Genomic DNA, 16,743 nt, shown 5'->3' with positions numbered 1-16,743 from the left:
CTCTGCGGAAAGGGAACTGTTATGGTGGGAGAGATGAATGGAAAGGGATCTGTAGCAATACAGCTAAAACCACTCTCTCACTTCTTTCCCTCTTCCTGGAGGTTGTAAAGCAAATGTACTTAAAACTTGGGTTTTCAAATTCACCTTGCAAGCCAATAATGATGCTTAGAATTATTATTTACTGTGCAATAGCAACTAGGTATATTTTAAAATTATTTTTCATTTCTAATAAATGAGTCATTGTGTACCAATATCTGCTCTGCAAATAAGAAAACAAGGAACAGACTAATTTAGTGGTTGTCAAAAGTTGCACAGTAAAATAGTGATACTGATAGGACTCATGTCTTTTGATCCTTAGCTTTCCATTTCATCATAATCTGCGGTTGGGGCAGGCTTCAGGGAAACTATACTTTGGACTCACGCTGTAATGTTAAAATGAACTTGGCTCCCTCCAAGGGCTGGAAAGAACTCTGTTGAATTCTGATCCCTTTTTTTCATGTCACATTTCTTTTCAGATGTAACCTGATCGTAGGTATTTAGGTGCCCTGATGATTTGGAGTGGAACCATTTTAAGTAGTTTAGCGTTCTGTGACATAAAAGCTGAATTTCCAGCAAGGGATGCTCAGGAGCCAAGGTGTTCCTGCCAGGAGTAAAAGGAAGTTTGTTTCATCTCAGCAAGAGGGAACTGTCAACAGTACCAGCTGATTCTCATCTGGTAGAAGAGCCCTGCTCTTCAAAAGCGATGAACCGGCTCACCACCAGGTGGCGCAGTTTTATTACAGCAGGCATGGAAAAGGGCGCTCTCTTACCTGAATCTTTTTCTGTAGCCTGAATATTAGAGTTCATTGCTCCAGAGCTAAAAGCTCTCTCTGTTTAATTGATCCCTGGGAATTATGAGAGAACCTTACTTTAAAGCCACACAATAAGTTTAAACAGTTAAGCCCTCTAAGCTCATTAGTTCATTTTTCCTTGTTGCTGTTAAGGAAAGTGTTATATTATGGAGATAATCATGATTGATAATCCATAGGAAAGCAATTTTGACAAATTATAATATAAATTTTTATTGAAAACGAAACGACAAAATCCTTTTCTTTAATAAGAACAAGTTTTAGGCTGCATGAAAAAATAGGCCTCAGACTAAGACTTTTGCTCAAATAAGGAAAATAAAAGAGCACTGAAATGATAAGGAACAAAATTATATGATGCTTTACCTCCTGCCCTGAGCCTGAAGAATGAAAGCAAATCAGAGGGACAAAGTTTCTCTTCTAAAGTGGAGCTGTATAAAATGATTTACTACTGACTTCAAAGTGAGGTAAAAAACTAACAACCAGCAATTAACCCAACAGTTTAAAAAGCTGGTGGCAAGTAATGTCACCTTCGCTTTGTTTCAAGCAAATGAAGCAGTTAAAATTGCCCCTGCAAATGGAAGGCAACAGTGCAGACTTCTCAGGGGAGAAGACATTCTTCCTTTTAGTGAGTATGTTGGGGGAGTTAGGTGGAGAGTTCCTCTTAAACCTTAAATCACATCAAATACTGGGTTTACTTTGTACCAGTGGGAGCTCCTTGGTGATACAGGAGTGTAATGTATAAATGTGAATTTTCTTTTACACATCAGGGATCCATGGAAGGAAGTTTGGGATTCACCTGGGGAGATTCATTATTTCTGTCCTCAAAGAAATAAGATGTACCGTGCCTTTAAAATAAGCACAAGTTGAGGAGGGACTGGCGATAAGAAACTCAATTGCTCCAGAACAGACCCATTTTTGTCACAATATTATAAAAGTAAGGAAGGGTAATTGCTATATGCCATAACAGGATATTTTTTCCTAGGCCCTTTCCAGCCTTGGCCATCCTCAGGCTTTTATAAGGGGTTCTCTCCTTGCCTTTCCAAACCGTGCAATCATCGTAGTTGGTTTCTCCGGGTCTGAAAGCCTAGTACCCGGCATTCAAACATTGGCTTGCTACCCAGCTGCGGCCCCCAAACAAGGGGGCTTAAAGCTGTAAGGATGCGAGAGCCACGTAAGAAGGATCCTAGGTCAGAGGTCGCGATCAACCTGGGGGTGGGTTTTAGGGATCGGGGCGGGCTCAGGTTGGCCCCGCCCGGGGAGGGGGCGGGGCGTCTCCGGCCCGGCCCTGCCGGCTGGGGCTGCACGTGACCCGCGGCCCCACCTCCCGCTCGCTCTGCAGCGCCAGCTCGGCAGGCGCGGGGCGTGAGTCTCGAGTGAGACCCGCCAGGCTCCAACTCCGCAGCGCCGGGGCTCGGCGGGCAGCAACTTTCTCCCCGGAGCGGCCGCGGCGGCGGCGGCTGCTGCCGTGGCAGTCGGAGCGGGAGCCGGGAGGAGGAAGGCGGCGGCAGCGGTTCCTTGTGCCCGCTCGGGCTGTCTAGCCCTCCGAGACCGCCGGCCCGCGGAGCCTCGTCCTCCCGGGCAGCCCCGGGCCCCTGCCCTATGTCCCGCAAGGCGAGCGAGAATGTGGAGTACACGCTGCGGAGCCTGAGCAGCCTCATGGGCGAGCGGCGCAGGAAGCAGCAGGAGCCGGACGCGGCGAGCACGGCTGGGGAGCGCAGCCTCCTGGCGGCCGCCGAGTCCAGCGCCAGCCTGCAGGGCTCGGGCGGTGGCGGCGTCGGGGACCTGGAGCGCGCGGCGCGGAGGCAGTTCCAGCAGGACGAGACCCCCGCCTTCGTGTACGTGGTGGCAGTCTTCTCCGCGCTGGGCGGCTTCCTGTTCGGCTATGACACCGGGGTGGTGTCGGGGGCCATGCTGCTGCTCAAGCGGCAGCTCAGCCTGGACGCGCTGTGGCAGGAGCTGCTCGTGTCCAGCACGGTGGGGGCGGCCGCAGTCTCAGCGCTGGCTGGCGGGGCCCTCAACGGCGTCTTCGGCCGCCGCGCCGCCATCCTGCTGGCCAGTGCCCTCTTCACCGCCGGCTCCACGGTGCTGGCTGCGGCGAACAACAAGGAGACGCTGCTCGCCGGCCGCCTGGTTGTAGGGCTCGGCATCGGTGAGTTCCGGCTTGGCGAAGGGCGCCCGGGGGGCCCCTGGCGACACCACCCTTGAACCTGGTCGCTGCGTTCCTTTTGCCCCTTCGGGGTCCCCGTCGGGTCTGGCCGGCTCCCGAGAATACTTCGCGTCTCTTGCTCCTGCTCCGAGAGCCCATCTGTTTGTTAGTCCGGCCTCGCAGGCTCCCCCTAGGGTGGGGGTGGGGGTTCGCTGTAGTCTCTCCCGAGTCCACGAGGAATATTCGATATCCCACAGACAAGTGAATCAGCGTGATTGTTGTCTCTCAGAGCCCTTCCGGGAGCCCCGCGTATCACCAGCGTTATCCTTGATCCAGCCCCACCTGATGCCTATCTAGAGCTTAGGAAGGAGGGTCTCTTTACTTTTCAGCATTGTCTCACTTTGTTTCTCCATTGCTAGACCGTTTTCCTTTCCTAGGATTCCAAACTCCGAACCCAATCAGTCTTAAAAGTCACAGTAAGAGAATTTTTAAAGTTAAGTCATCTGGACTCTATTTTTTGCTACTCCTCACTTTCCTTCTCTAGTCATTTATCTTTAGGGTGGAGTATTATTTTTTCTCCTCTTTTGCTGTGACTTTTTGTATTGACCTTTGCTTTTCATTTTCTTCCCAAATGAATTCTTGCCTTTTCTGTTTCTCTGACTTTTTCCTTTAAATCTATATTCACCCATTCTCCTCTTTGTTTTGCCTCTCCTGCTTTCCCTTGGGTCATGTTCACTTCCTAAATTCATTTAGGAACTACTGGCCCTGTGGATAAATGCCTAGCAAGGTAGATATTCGCGATTTACTTCCAAAATGAAGGGATGTAGGTTCCCTTGGCATTGATTGTTCACCCTGGTTGCTGAGCAGGGGAGGTGCAGTTGGTAAGTTCTTGGCAGATGGAAGCTATTTGGAATGTGCTTAGTATTATTAGAAAACACTTTTGAGACAAAGTAGGGGGTTGAGACTTAAATCTCGCTAGTAATTTCTCTAAGACGCGCCACTGATGCTTTTTTAATGTTGCCTTTCATAATTCAGTTTTTTTTTTTGTTTCCTTTAGGGTGCTGTTGAAGTATTTCTTCCCTATGGCTAGGGATTGATGAAAGAGCCCTTGAAATCTTGGGCTCCTGATGATCTGTCCATTCACCACTTGTTTGACCTTTATGCCTTTTGCCTCTTCTCTGTAGGCTCTATGGGGGAGAGAGCCCCATTTATACAACTCCACATGTAGGAACCATGGGCCTAAAACCCAACTCACTGCACTTTTATATCCAAAATCGGTTATTACTGACTTCCTTTTTGTTTGTATATCGCACTGTTAATTGGGAAGCAGTAAAATGTTGAGTTGGTGCATTAAAGTCCAAAATGACCAAAAAGTACAGCTGAAATGAAACCTCTCTGTACAGGAACTACCTGTGCCTTCAGGATTATTTTCTCAGAATTCTCTGCCTGGGATATCAGACTACCTTTTTTGTTTCTTTGGACCTGGAAATAATGTAATTTTAGGTAGCAAGATTTGTTCAGTAAGACTGAATCTTATTTGTGATTTTGGAATTCAATACTGTTTTGCAGAGATCTCTAAATGAAGTTTCCTAGTGTTTAGCTATGGCAAGTTTGGATATTTGGGTATTATGTTTACTCTTTTATCTGATAGGAAAATTAACCCGCTGTTGTGTGTAAGGGCCCTTTCCAGATGTTGTGAGCAGAACAGTGAGGAGCATTTATATTTCAGTAAGAGTGGCAGGGCAGGACTAAAGCAAGGTAGAACTTGCTAATCTCCATAAGAAAGGATCACAGGGAGGGCTGATGAATTAAAAGAGGGTACCATTACCCCCAACAGAGGAAAGCCTAAGCTCTTCCAGATGGAAATGGTATGTTGATGAGTAGTATTTTGACAGTAGAAGTAAGGAAAGGACCTTCTAAGCCAGGGAATGAGTAAAGAAAGGAAACCATAGGCCGTACGTGGGGAACCAGGTGGATGCAGCCAAGAGGATGAAGCCGGAGGTTAGATTGGAAAGGTTGGTGTGCAAGAACTGCATCTGTGTCTCTGGCACCTGGGCTGCTTGCCTGATAGTGCAGCCAGTTGAGACGTGGTCCTGATAAAAAATTAGTTAATTTTTTTTTAGCTAACGGCCTGTCTCATTCCAGGGGGAGCATCCCTTAGACTGGAAGCCCTGATACAAAATTTCGTAAAAAACCCTCCTCACTTATAAAGTGAAGAATGTTTTAAGGTCATAAACAGGTTTTCAAATAAGCCACATTAAACATCACCACCTTTCAAATTAGGATCTGTGTGATGCATGTAATTGTACACATAAAACCCTTAAAACTCACAAAGATTACTAACCATTCAAAAAAGAAGTCACAAATATTTTTAGCTACAAGGAAATGGGTCCTAACATGAGCATTTTTTTTAGGGATACAAAATCAGTTTTGTTTGTTTAGTACACTAAATCTGAGTTTATTTCATGCTGTTTTAAGTAGTTAAATTTTATGTGCGGTCAGGAGTTTGTTGTTGTTGTTCTTTTGATATTTAGTAAATGTTGAAGAATAACAAAATGTGTCCTCTGGTATATTTTTCAGACAAGTTTGCAATGGTAATTTCTTACTTCCACAGATTTACCTGTGGTAAATATAAGGGCCGGGAGGACAAGGTTTTTTATTCATTTTGTTCACTAATGTTCAGTACTCCCAGCCCGCAGGAGGCACTGGTTGTACTTGTTGAATAACTGAGTGAATAGTAAGCAGAAACATTAAAAAACTCCATTGCTGATAGGGTAACGCTCTAAGTTGGGATTGTTATTATTTTTTTAAGGGTATTATGAAATATTTGAAAGGCCATCTAAGGGTTTTAGTTTGTAATAGTTTAATTAAATCATTTATTTGTTTAACAAATGCGAATTAAGCTTCCATTATTGATTCTGTCAGTTTCAGAGTAGGCAGTAATTAGATAAAAATCCCACCCTGTAGGTGTTCATACTCTAATGGAACAGAAAGGCCAGCAACAAGCAATTAGGGACTTCCCTGGTGGCACAGTGGTTAAGAATCTGCCTGCCAATGCAGGGGGCACGGGTTCTAGCCCTGGTCCCAGAATATCCCACATGCCGCAGAGCAACTAGCCCGTGCGCAACAACTACTGAGCCTACACTCTAGAGCCTGTGAGCCACAGTTACTGAGCCCGCGTGCTGTAGCTACTGAAGCCCACGCACCTAGAGCCCGTGCTCTGCAACAAGAGAAGCCACCGCAATGAGAAGCCCATGCACCGCAATAAAGAGTAACTCCCCGCTCGCCACAACTAGAGAAAGCCCGTGTGTGGCACGAAGACCCAATGCAGCCAAAATAAATAAATAAATAATTTTTTAAAAAAGCAATTAAAATACAATAGAGGTTTCTCTAAGTGCCATGGGAAACACAGGGTTAATAGGCAGTTGCATTTTTCTTGGGGGGGGGAAGAAAATAGAACACATAATTAAGCAGGTTTTTTAGAAACAGGTATTTAAAATGGGGTTTGAAGGATGAGTAGCAGTTCAGCAGATTTACAGAGAGCCATGAAAGAAATATTATTTATTTAGTGCTTTAGTATGGACTAGGAACCCTGCTCTTACTTTATGTAGGTTATCTCATTTAATCCTCTTAGCTCTAGAAACAGGTCTCCTTTTGCTGGATGCATACCTCATAGATATTGTGGGTTTGGTTCTACACCACCGAAATAAAGTGACTATTGCCATAAAGTGAGTTACACAAACTTCCAGTGCATAATAAGTTATCTTTACACTATACTGTAGTCTATTGTCTACAAACAGTATTGTGTCTAAAAAAAATGTACGTACCTTAATTTAAAAATACTTTACTGCTAAAAATTGTTAACCATCGTGTGAGTCTTCAGCTAGTAATCTTTGAGGGTGGAGGGTCTTGCCTCCATATAGATGGCTACTGACTGATCAAGGTGGTGGTTGCTGAAGCCTGGGTGACTGTGGCAATCTCTTAAAATAAGACAACACTGAAGTTTGCTGCATCAGTTGCATCAATTGACTTTCTTTCACAAATGATTTCTCTGTAGCATGCGATGCTGTTTGGGTAGCATTTTACCTATAGTTAGAACTTCTTTCAAAATTGGAATCAATCCTCTCAAACACTGCCACTGATTTATCAACTTACTTTATGTATTGATAGAATTCTAAATCCGTTGCTGCCACTTCAACTGTCTTCACAGCATCTTCACCAGGAGTAGATTTCTTTTTGAGAAACCACTTTCTTTGCTTATCCGTAAGAAGCATCTCCTTATCCGTGAAAGTTTTATCATGAGATTGCAGCAATTTAGTCACATCTGCAGGCTCCACTTCTAATTATGGTTCTCTTGCTGTTTCTACCACATCTGCAGTTACTTCCTCCACTGAAGTTTTGAACTCCTCAAAGTCATCATTAGAATCCTTCTTCCAAGCTCTTGTTAATGTTGCAAAATAGACCTCTTACTATGAATCACTAATGTTCTTAATGGCATCTGGAATGGTGAATCCTTCAGAAGATTTTCAATTGACTTTGTTCGTATCCATCAGAAAAATCACTATATATGGCATCTATAGCCTTACACAGGTATTTCTTAAATAATAAGACTTGAAAGTCGAAATTACTCCTTGATCCATGAGCTGCAAAGTGGATATTATGTTAGCAGGCATGAAAACAACATCAATATCATACATCTCCATCAGAACTCTTGGGTAACCAGGTGCATTGTCAATGAGCAGTAATATTTTGAAAGGAATCTTCTGAGCAGTAGGTCTCCATAGAGGGCTTAAAATATTCACTAAACCGAGTTGTAAACAGACTTGCTGCCATCCAGGCTTTGTTCCATGCATAGAGCACAGACAGGGTAGATTTAGCCTAATTCTTAAGGGCCCAGGGATTTTTATAATGGTAAATGGGCATTGGAGCCAGGCATTGACCTCTCTCTATCCACGGAAGTCCTAGAAGGGATCTTCTTCCAATATAAGGCTGTTTTGTCTACGTTGAAAATCTGTTGTTTAGTTGTAGCCATCTTCATTAATTATCTTCATTAGATCTTCTTGGTAACTTGCTGCAGCTTCAGCATCAGCTCTTGCTGCCTCCCCTGTACTTTTATGTATGGAGTTCTTTCCTTAAACCTCATGAACCAACCTCTGCTAGCTTTAGACTTTTCTTTTGCAGCTTCCTCACCTCTCTTAGCCTTCGTAGAATTGAAGAGTTAGGCCCTTGCTCTGGACTAGGCTTTGGCTTAGGGAAATGTCATAGCTGGTTTGATCTTCTGTCAGACCACTATAACTTTCTCTGTATTAGCTATAGGGCTATTTTGCTTTCTTATCATTTGTGTATTTGCTGGAATAGTACTTGTAATTTCCTTCAACTTTGCCATCATCACAAGTTGGCTAACTGGTGCAAGAGGCCTAGCTAGTGGCCTGTCTTGGCTTGAGACATGCCTTCCTCATTGAGCTTAATCATTTCTAGCTTTTCATTTAAAGTGAGAGACCTGTGACTTTCTTCACTTTAACACTTAGAGACTGTTAAAAGTAGGGATATTAATTGGCTTAATTTAAATATTGTTGCCTCTCAGGGAAATAGGGAGGCCTGAGGACAGGGGGAGAGGGGCTAGGAAGCTGTTGGTTCCTGGAGCAGTCAGAACAAACACAACAGTTTTTGATTAAGTTCCCATCTTACATGGGTGCGGTTTGTGGTGCCCCAAAATAATGACATTAGTAACATCAAAGATCACTGATCACAGATCACCGTAACAATTATAGTAATAATGAAAGAGCTTGAAATATTGTGAAAATTACTGAAATGTGACCCAGAGACATGAGCAAGTGAGCAAGTGCTGCTGGAAAAATGGTGCCAATAGACCTGCTCTCTGTGGGGTTGCCACAGACCTTCAATCTGTAAAAAAATGCAGTATCTTCAAAGCTCAATGAAACAAGGTATGCAATAAAACAAGGTGCAGCAGTTAAATGACAAGGTCACTGGTGTGAAATCAGAATTAAAAAAACAAAACCTTGGAGTCTTTTGCTCTTTGAATTACTGGGCATTTAAGTTAACAGCAAGAGTAAAGGCAGCAAAAAGCAAAAGCAGTATATGAAGCAAAAAGTGACTGAAGGGTGGTGATGGGTCAGCCATGAAACTGGAATGATTTTTTGCGGGGAGAGGTGTGGATTAGGCTGAATAGGGTTTATTTGGTCTTGCCTATGCGGAGACAGTCTTTGGAGATTTCAGTTGTAAATGATATGATCAGATTAAACATCCCTTGAATTTTTTTTTTCCTTCTGCTTTAAACCATTCTGCTTTTAAACTCTTACTTTCTTCAACCTTTTGTCAACCCCCCCTGCAAAAAAAAAAATTCAGGAGGCTGCAAATAAGAAAAGAGTTTATTTGGGGTCTTAAGAATTGTGATTCGGGAGATACAGATTCAGGTAACCCTGAAAGAGTGTTCCAAGGAAGAGAAAGAGTCAGGTAAAGACAGGAAGTCACGAGGTTGCTAAAAGTTGCCTGGTAAGAATTGTGATTTTCTCTGATGCAAGCTGGAAAATATCTAAAGGAATCAGTTGTTTTAGAGTAGGGGTCCAATAAGTATCTTGAGTTTCTGGCAGGTGTTCTGGGTGACTTCAGGCCCAAAGGTCGGATTCCACACAGGCTGAGAAATGCACTTTCTTAATGGCCTCCCAGGTCCGTTTAAGAGAGCTCTTTTAGCAGTACTGGCTCCATTTTGATTTTCCTTTCACACCTTGCCTCTTTCAATTTTGCAGTATGAGAAATCCTTTGCCGAGATGGTTACTACCAGGTGGCCAAAACGTGTGGTCATGAATTACTGGAATAGGAAGAGTCAGTGTTCCCTTCAACAGAAATCTTTGAAAAATATAAAGATATCAAGCAGTAGAGTATAATTGTTCAATCTATTATTAGAATGTATAATTATATTAAATGAGTCATGTAACAGAAGCATCAGAAATCGGGGGTGTTTGTTTTAGTTTAAGGGTTCAGGTTCCTTGACTAGTTACAACAAAATCAGCTTATTGAGTATCCATTTTGAAAATGGCATATTTCAGGTTTTGGTTTCACCAGAGGTTCCTTTGGTTCCTCCGGTCTCTTATCCTTGACTTGAGTCCTGGGACCAGACTTTTGCCATTGTTCCTGCCCTACTACTTCTGACACCAAGCTTTTTAAACCTGAAGACTCTAATTTCAAATAGGACACAAATTTGCAAACTCAGAATTTATTATATTCTATAGAGAATCTTATTTTCATGTCTTTTACACAGTTACATTTTGTAAGTGTTTAGCAAAATTGTACCTACAATCAAAGTTTTTAGGTGTGGTTAGGTACAAAAGGATTGAAGGAGTGTGAATTTGCATGTTTTGCTTCATTTGATTTTTGTCTGGGACTTTGTATCTCTCATGCATAACACACACACAAGGTTGTTGTGACAGGGCAGAGTATAAGAATGTTATGCTGTTATCATAGTTAGCATGTCCATAGCCAAAAAGCACGCAATGTAATTTCGACCTTTTTCCATAGTGTTGGCATTTACTGCTCATTGTAAGTGGTGATTTAGCGCCTGTGTGGGGGCATAGTAAAAAGGGTCTAAATTCAGATATTTACCAGTATCCAAAACGTTTACAGAGAATTGACATGTTAATTTATACAGCACTGGGTTTGCTGAATTAATCTTAGATTTACACCAGTTTCTCCTCTGTCGGCCTCTGTTCCGGTACTCCCTCTACTGGAACACAGTTTGTAGCTGCTTATTGCAGCTTTTAGTTGGTATGTTATGGCCTGTTGAGTAATATTTTTCAAAAATATATCAGTTTTTTTCAAACAGCACTTTGAATTTTTATCCTTTAATGGAAAGCAAATGTAAAATCTTGTCTGATCAGAAAGTCATACTTTCTCAATACAATCTCAATACTGAGATTAATATCAATAAAGAATTTCATTTAAGGTAATCATAGAATCAGACAGATTTTTCAATAGTTAATCAGCTAGTGCTGATTTTTTTCTTTTTGCAACCAAGTTTGTTCCCTTCCCCACCCCTCATAATTTCTTTCAGTTTTATCTTTTTTTTGTTTGTTATCTGAATAATTATTTTCTTAACATCTTTATTGGAGTATAGTTGCTTTACAATGCTGTTAGTTTCTGCTGTATAGCAGTCAGCTATATGTATACATATATCCCCATATTCCCTCCATCATGCATCTCCCTCCCACCCTCCCTATCCCACCCCTCTAGGTGGTCACAGAGCACTGAGTTGATCTCCCTGTGTGATGCAGCTGCTTCCCACTAGCTATCTATTTTACACTTGGTAATGTGTATATGTCAGTGCTACTCTCTCACTTCGTCCCAGCTTACCCTTCCCCCTCCCTATGTCCTCAAGTCCATTCTCTATGTCTGCGTCTTTATTTCTGTCCTGCCCCTAAGTTCTTCAGAACCATTTTTTTTTTTAGATTCCATATATATATGTTAGCATATAGTATTTGTTTTTCTCTTTCTGACTTCACTCTGTATGACAGTCTCTAGGTCCATCCACCTCACTGCAAATAACTCAATTTCGTTTCTTTTTATGGCTGAGTAATATTCCATTGTATTTATGTGCCACCTAAGTGTCCATCGACAGATGAATGGATAAAGAAGATGTGGCACAGTTTTATCTTCTTTTAAAGCAGGATTTCTGTATTGGACTTATGCTCTCTACTGGTATGAAACGGACATGTAAAGTAAAACTTCGTTTGACTTCTTTGACTTCTGTTTCCTTGTTTCATACATGTTAACAGTTTGTGTGCACTGCCCCACCCCGCTACCTCCACACTTTTATAACTGGTGGCATTGACATTGTAGAGTTATAGTGAGAGTTATGACCTAATTATGTTTGCCTAGTAATATTGCATTGCGCTCCTTGAGTGAGTTGTCAGTGAGATGACGTAAGTGTTAACGTGAGTTCTATGAAGTTGTTCATGTAACTTCTCTATAAAGCATTTCTCTTTTTCATCCATCCATACTTCTCTCTTCTGTGTCTTAAGCTCAAAGTAAGAACACAGTCTGAGTTGACTGATTCACACTAATGTTTTTGGCTTTAACACCTCTAATGATATAGAACCTGCTGGTAGATCTCAAATAGCAAGCAGTCTTTGCCATTTTTACTCAAAAGCACATAAAGCTATTTTTCTTTTTTCTTCCTGATTGAACTTGGTTCCTTTATACATCCTTCCTGTCTATAACTCTTTTCATTTTCTTACCTTTCTCTTTCCTTTGACCTTCAGAGTAAAGAGTAAGCAACACTTCTATAGAGAAAACTTTCATTGTCTGGAGAAAATATGTACTCAGTAGAAAACCCCAAAACATTTTCTATATTTAAACTTTAACTTCCTTGGATGTATAGAGAAAAAATAGCCAAGTTTTACAGATACTTCTAGACTCAAGTTGGGAGAGAGTACTGCATGCTTCATACTTAGGCCTTTTATTAAATATTAGCACCATTGTTTGGAATGATGTGGTCTGGATTATGTTTTAAAAGCCACACAGCAGAAGCCTCATTTCACAGCAAGGCTGAGCAGTGTGATGGGGTCCCCACTGCCACAGTGCACAGTGGCATCAGCATCCTTCTGTACTGATTTCAGCATCTCCCTGCTCTGTGCCAGGGGGAGTCTCCCCAGTCGCTTCAAGACAGAATGTGAATTGGCAATCGATATAGCGACCAGCGCCCTGGAAGTGATACCTAACATTTATTCAGTGCTTACTCTGTGCCAGACACTCTTCTAAACATTTTGCTTATATTCCCATAATTTTCATAATAACCCAGTGAGGTAATACTATTACAGGCATACCTCATTTTATTGTGCCTCACAGATAATTGTGCTTTCTACAAATTGAAGTTTTGTGGCAATCCTGCATTGAGCAAGTCTGTCAGCACCACTTCTCCAAGAGCATTTGCTCACTTCATGTCCCTGTGTCACATTTTGGTAATTGTTGCAATATTTCAAACTTTAAAATTTTTATTATATTTGTTATGACGATTTGTGATCAGTGATCTCTGTTACCATTGCAAAAGATTATGACTTGTTGGAGGCTCAGATGATGGTCAGTATTTTTAGCAATAAAGTGTTTTTTACTTAAAGTAGTACATTGAGTTTTTAGACTTACTGCTGCTTTGCTTTATTGCAATATTTGCTTCATGGTGGTGGTCTGGAACTGAACCTGCAACGTCTTGGAGGTATGCCTGTATCTTCTTTTAAAGAAGAGGGTATTTAGGTGAAAAGAGATGAAGTAACTTTCTCATGGTCACAGAGCTCCTGAGTGGTGGAGCCAGAGATCGCTCCCAAGACGTCTGGCTTCAGAGTCTGTCCACGCTCAACTGTTTTGTAACTCTGTCGCTTCTCCCTGAAAATAGCATAATTGTTTTTTTTACCATGCTATATTATTGTGAGAGTTAATTTTAAAATATAAAATTTTTAAATGAGTTTTTCAAGAACATGGCCACGGCACATCAAGGAATGACAATGAGAAAAGCTAAGCTTAGAGGTTAGAACATCTCTTTCCTTTGCTAAGAGCTTGTGAACAGGGATGCCTATAATCAGAGCTGCTGTGTTACACAACTCCAGGGGGCTCACGCACTCTGTATTCACCCTTGAGGGGGTATATTCACATGGGCTATAGCGAAAGTGGGGCCTCCTGGAGTTGGACAGCACAGAGGTATTGCCTATGATACAGCAACTAAAATTAAAAACTGCTGTTTTTCCCTTTAAGTTCCTGTTGTTTTCTCTGTTTGGAATGAGCTTTTCCATAACATTCTCTCTACCCCTTGTCCCAAAGCTATTTACTGAGTGATGACTTTGTTGGGTGTTGGAGAGAGAAAGATAAAACTAGTCCCTGTTCTTCAGAGACCTAAGTCTAGTGGGGGAGAGACAAACATGAGAGCACAGTAACAGGTTCTTAATCCTACAATAGAGGTATCTGTAGGATGTTTACTCATCCTTCCAGGTTCAGCTTTATCGTGAAAGCTTTCTCAGTTGGCCTCTGCTAAACATTGGCACTTTCTCTGAAGCAACTCATGGCCTTTAACTGCGTTATTCCTTACAATATATATATCTTTTTTGGCTGTGACTCATCTCCCCTGGTAGAACAGAAACTCATGGGGTTAGGTAATTAGGTATTAATAGTATTTGTGTCTTTTACTGTGCTGAGTTACACACTGTTTATATATTAAGCTCTTAAATATGGAGCAAACTAATGAGTACATAAAAGTAATACCCAAAAGAACATTGCTGTAGTTGAACACTAGAAGGCTCAGGTACATACTTAATTGCTGCACTGTTAATTCAGAAATGGGACTAACGTGGTGGTGAAGCTTGAGCCCTCTGGATTCACACTGCCTGGGCTCACACCCTGGCTGGCCACTTACTACCTGGGTGATTATGTCAAGTCTTGTGCTTCAGTTTCCTCATCTGTAGAATGGTGATAAGACCTGCCTCCTGGGGTAGTTAAGAGGATTAAATGAGTTCATATTTATAAAAGTGCTTTTAAAGTGCCTGGCAAAGTAAAGCATCAGTGTTTGTTAAACATTCACCATAAGATGTGTAACCTTGGGCATTTACCACTGTGTGCCTCAATTCCCATGTCTTTAAAATGAGTGTTATGATAGCGCTTAGAAAATAGCATTGTTGTAGAAATTAAATGAGCTAATTCATGTAAAACTATCTGGCTATCAATAAATGGTAGTTCTTGATCATTGCTTTAACACCTTTTGCAATCAATGGAATTAAATTTTCCTTAGATTTTTATGTTTATCATAACTAGTAACAGATGAGTAAAAATTCCATAATATAAATCGAACAGTCAAACTTGAAAGAATGAGTAGTTTAAAAGCGGGGCAGTATTCTTTCTTTCAAGTGTTCAGTTATATTATGTAAAATTTATTTTCCAGCAAGGCAGATGAAGTTTTGAACTGGGTCTTGAAGAAAGTTACAAAAATTAGTTATCTGAGAGAAGGGTACATTTCTGGTGGGGGAAGGGGGCAGTGATAAATGTAAAGCATTGAGGAAAGTAGGCAGCTTTTCTTGGCTAGGTGGAGGGGTTGAATAAGAAAGTTAAAATGTGAACCTGTTTGTTAGAGCTAGTAGTAAGGAACCAGTTGGAGCTGTGATATTAGCTCTGTCTTGTAATGTAGTATTTTATATGCCTACTTACAGACAAAATAGTTCAGTTCTCAGTGGAAAAGGTACATCTGCCTTTTTAGAGGCAAAGAATGAATAGTGTTAGTAAAACTTGAAAAATAATAGTTTTGGAATAAAAATAATTTTAATAATGGAAACTTTCATATAAAACTTCATTATCATGTTTTTGGGCCTAGTTTATGACTCCATGTCAGGAACTCATTCTGTACAACATAGCAAGAAAATTGGAAACGAAAATCTGGTGCATAGTTTTTAAGGACTAAACATTAACCATTTAATGTTTGCTTAGCAACCGCTTGTAGTTTTGAAAGAAAAATACAGTGACTGAAAATAAGTTTCAACCATGTCTAACAGTAGATTTCAAAGATTCTTGAAATATAGTCATTATTAGAAATTAACATCAACATAAAATTTGAAGGAGTACTGCTGTGTCCACCTAATTCTAATATTTACTATAAAATCATAAAGAAAATGGCTTCTAGAACTCCTCTCTCCTCTATTTTTGGGTGCATACGTATAGTCAGTGTAATGTGGCCCTCTGTGATTTTGTAGATAGGATAGTATGTGTATCTGGACTATCTCAGAGGCCATGCAGGGCCCCTTCTGCCCACCTGGCAGTGAAGTTGGTGAGGCTGGAAAACGTACAAAAAACACACAAAGCCCAAAACTATTCAAGTTATTGGTCATGTCTCTTGAAAGCAAGCTTGTTTCTTATAAAATTCTTATAAAATCTTACAAAATCTTTCATTATATTCTTATAAAATCTTATAATTCTTATAAATTCTTTCATTATAAAAATTCTTATAAAATCTTTCATTATATTCATTCCTATGTTAGGAAAATATTTAGAATTTTTAGGAGTTTACTATTCCTTCCTTTACTTGTTTGCCCTTTTTAAATGATTTTTTAAGTTAAAATTCATCCAGTACTGCAAAGAACATAGAATTCTAACAGTTTGTCATTTTTCCTTGAATACCCTGTATCTGTGAAAATTCGTAATCTTCATTGCTTGGGATATGATGCTTACTTAAAGGTAGCTTAATAGAGGTATTGTAAAAAGTCAAAATGTGGTAGGTCCTAAAACAGAGCCCATTCTTTATGCCTATATGTGTATGTTTTTTGTGTGCATTCACTCATTAACCAAGAAGGTTAGTACTTTCCTTAGTTTAAGAGTGAATTAAAGTAGTGCAAAGAGGTTAGGTAAATTAGTACTGTTAGTGACAGTGCTGAGATTCAAATCCAGGTTTCTGATCAAGAACCAATGTGTGCCTTACCTCTCCACTATGTGATAAATGCAGTTTTTGATTGTGAAAGCTAAGTGTAGTTATAATGATATTTCCTAGGTTAGTACATGTATATGTATACATATATGTGTATATAAAATATATAATATATATGTTTTATGTGGTATAATATTATATTATTAAAAGAAGAAAAGAGGTGAACAGAACAGAATAAAAACTTCAGCAGTATATCCAACTATTTGTAAGAGTTCCATATTGAACCAGTCAGATAAGATAATAGGGAAAAGACAGAAATATTAAAAACAACTGAGAAAAAAACA

The 16,743-nt window shown here is 40.6% G+C and overlaps 1 protein-coding gene across 2 annotated transcripts in view; it reads left to right on the top strand.

The window, feature by feature from the left end:
- The first annotated feature begins 2,352 nt into the window (after window positions 1-2,352).
- SLC2A13 (solute carrier family 2 member 13) overlaps window positions 2,353-16,743 on the top strand; it is a 462,624-nt gene continuing 448,233 nt past the window's right edge. For both annotated transcript variants that reach the window (XM_082635385.1, XM_082635384.1), the window contains exon 1: window positions 2,353-2,997. In XM_082635385.1, coding sequence (XP_082491511.1) covers window positions 2,448-2,997 — 550 coding nt within the window. In that variant the 5' untranslated portion in view covers window positions 2,353-2,447. The remainder of the gene's footprint in view (window positions 2,998-16,743) is intronic.

This window comes from Mesoplodon mirus (assembly GCF_964341445.2).
Source record: "Mesoplodon mirus genome assembly, chromosome: 11".
NCBI lineage: Eukaryota > Metazoa > Chordata > Mammalia > Artiodactyla > Ziphiidae > Mesoplodon > Mesoplodon mirus.
The sequence above is the reverse complement of the archived record's forward strand: the minus strand, read 5'-3'. Positions and strand labels throughout refer to the sequence as shown.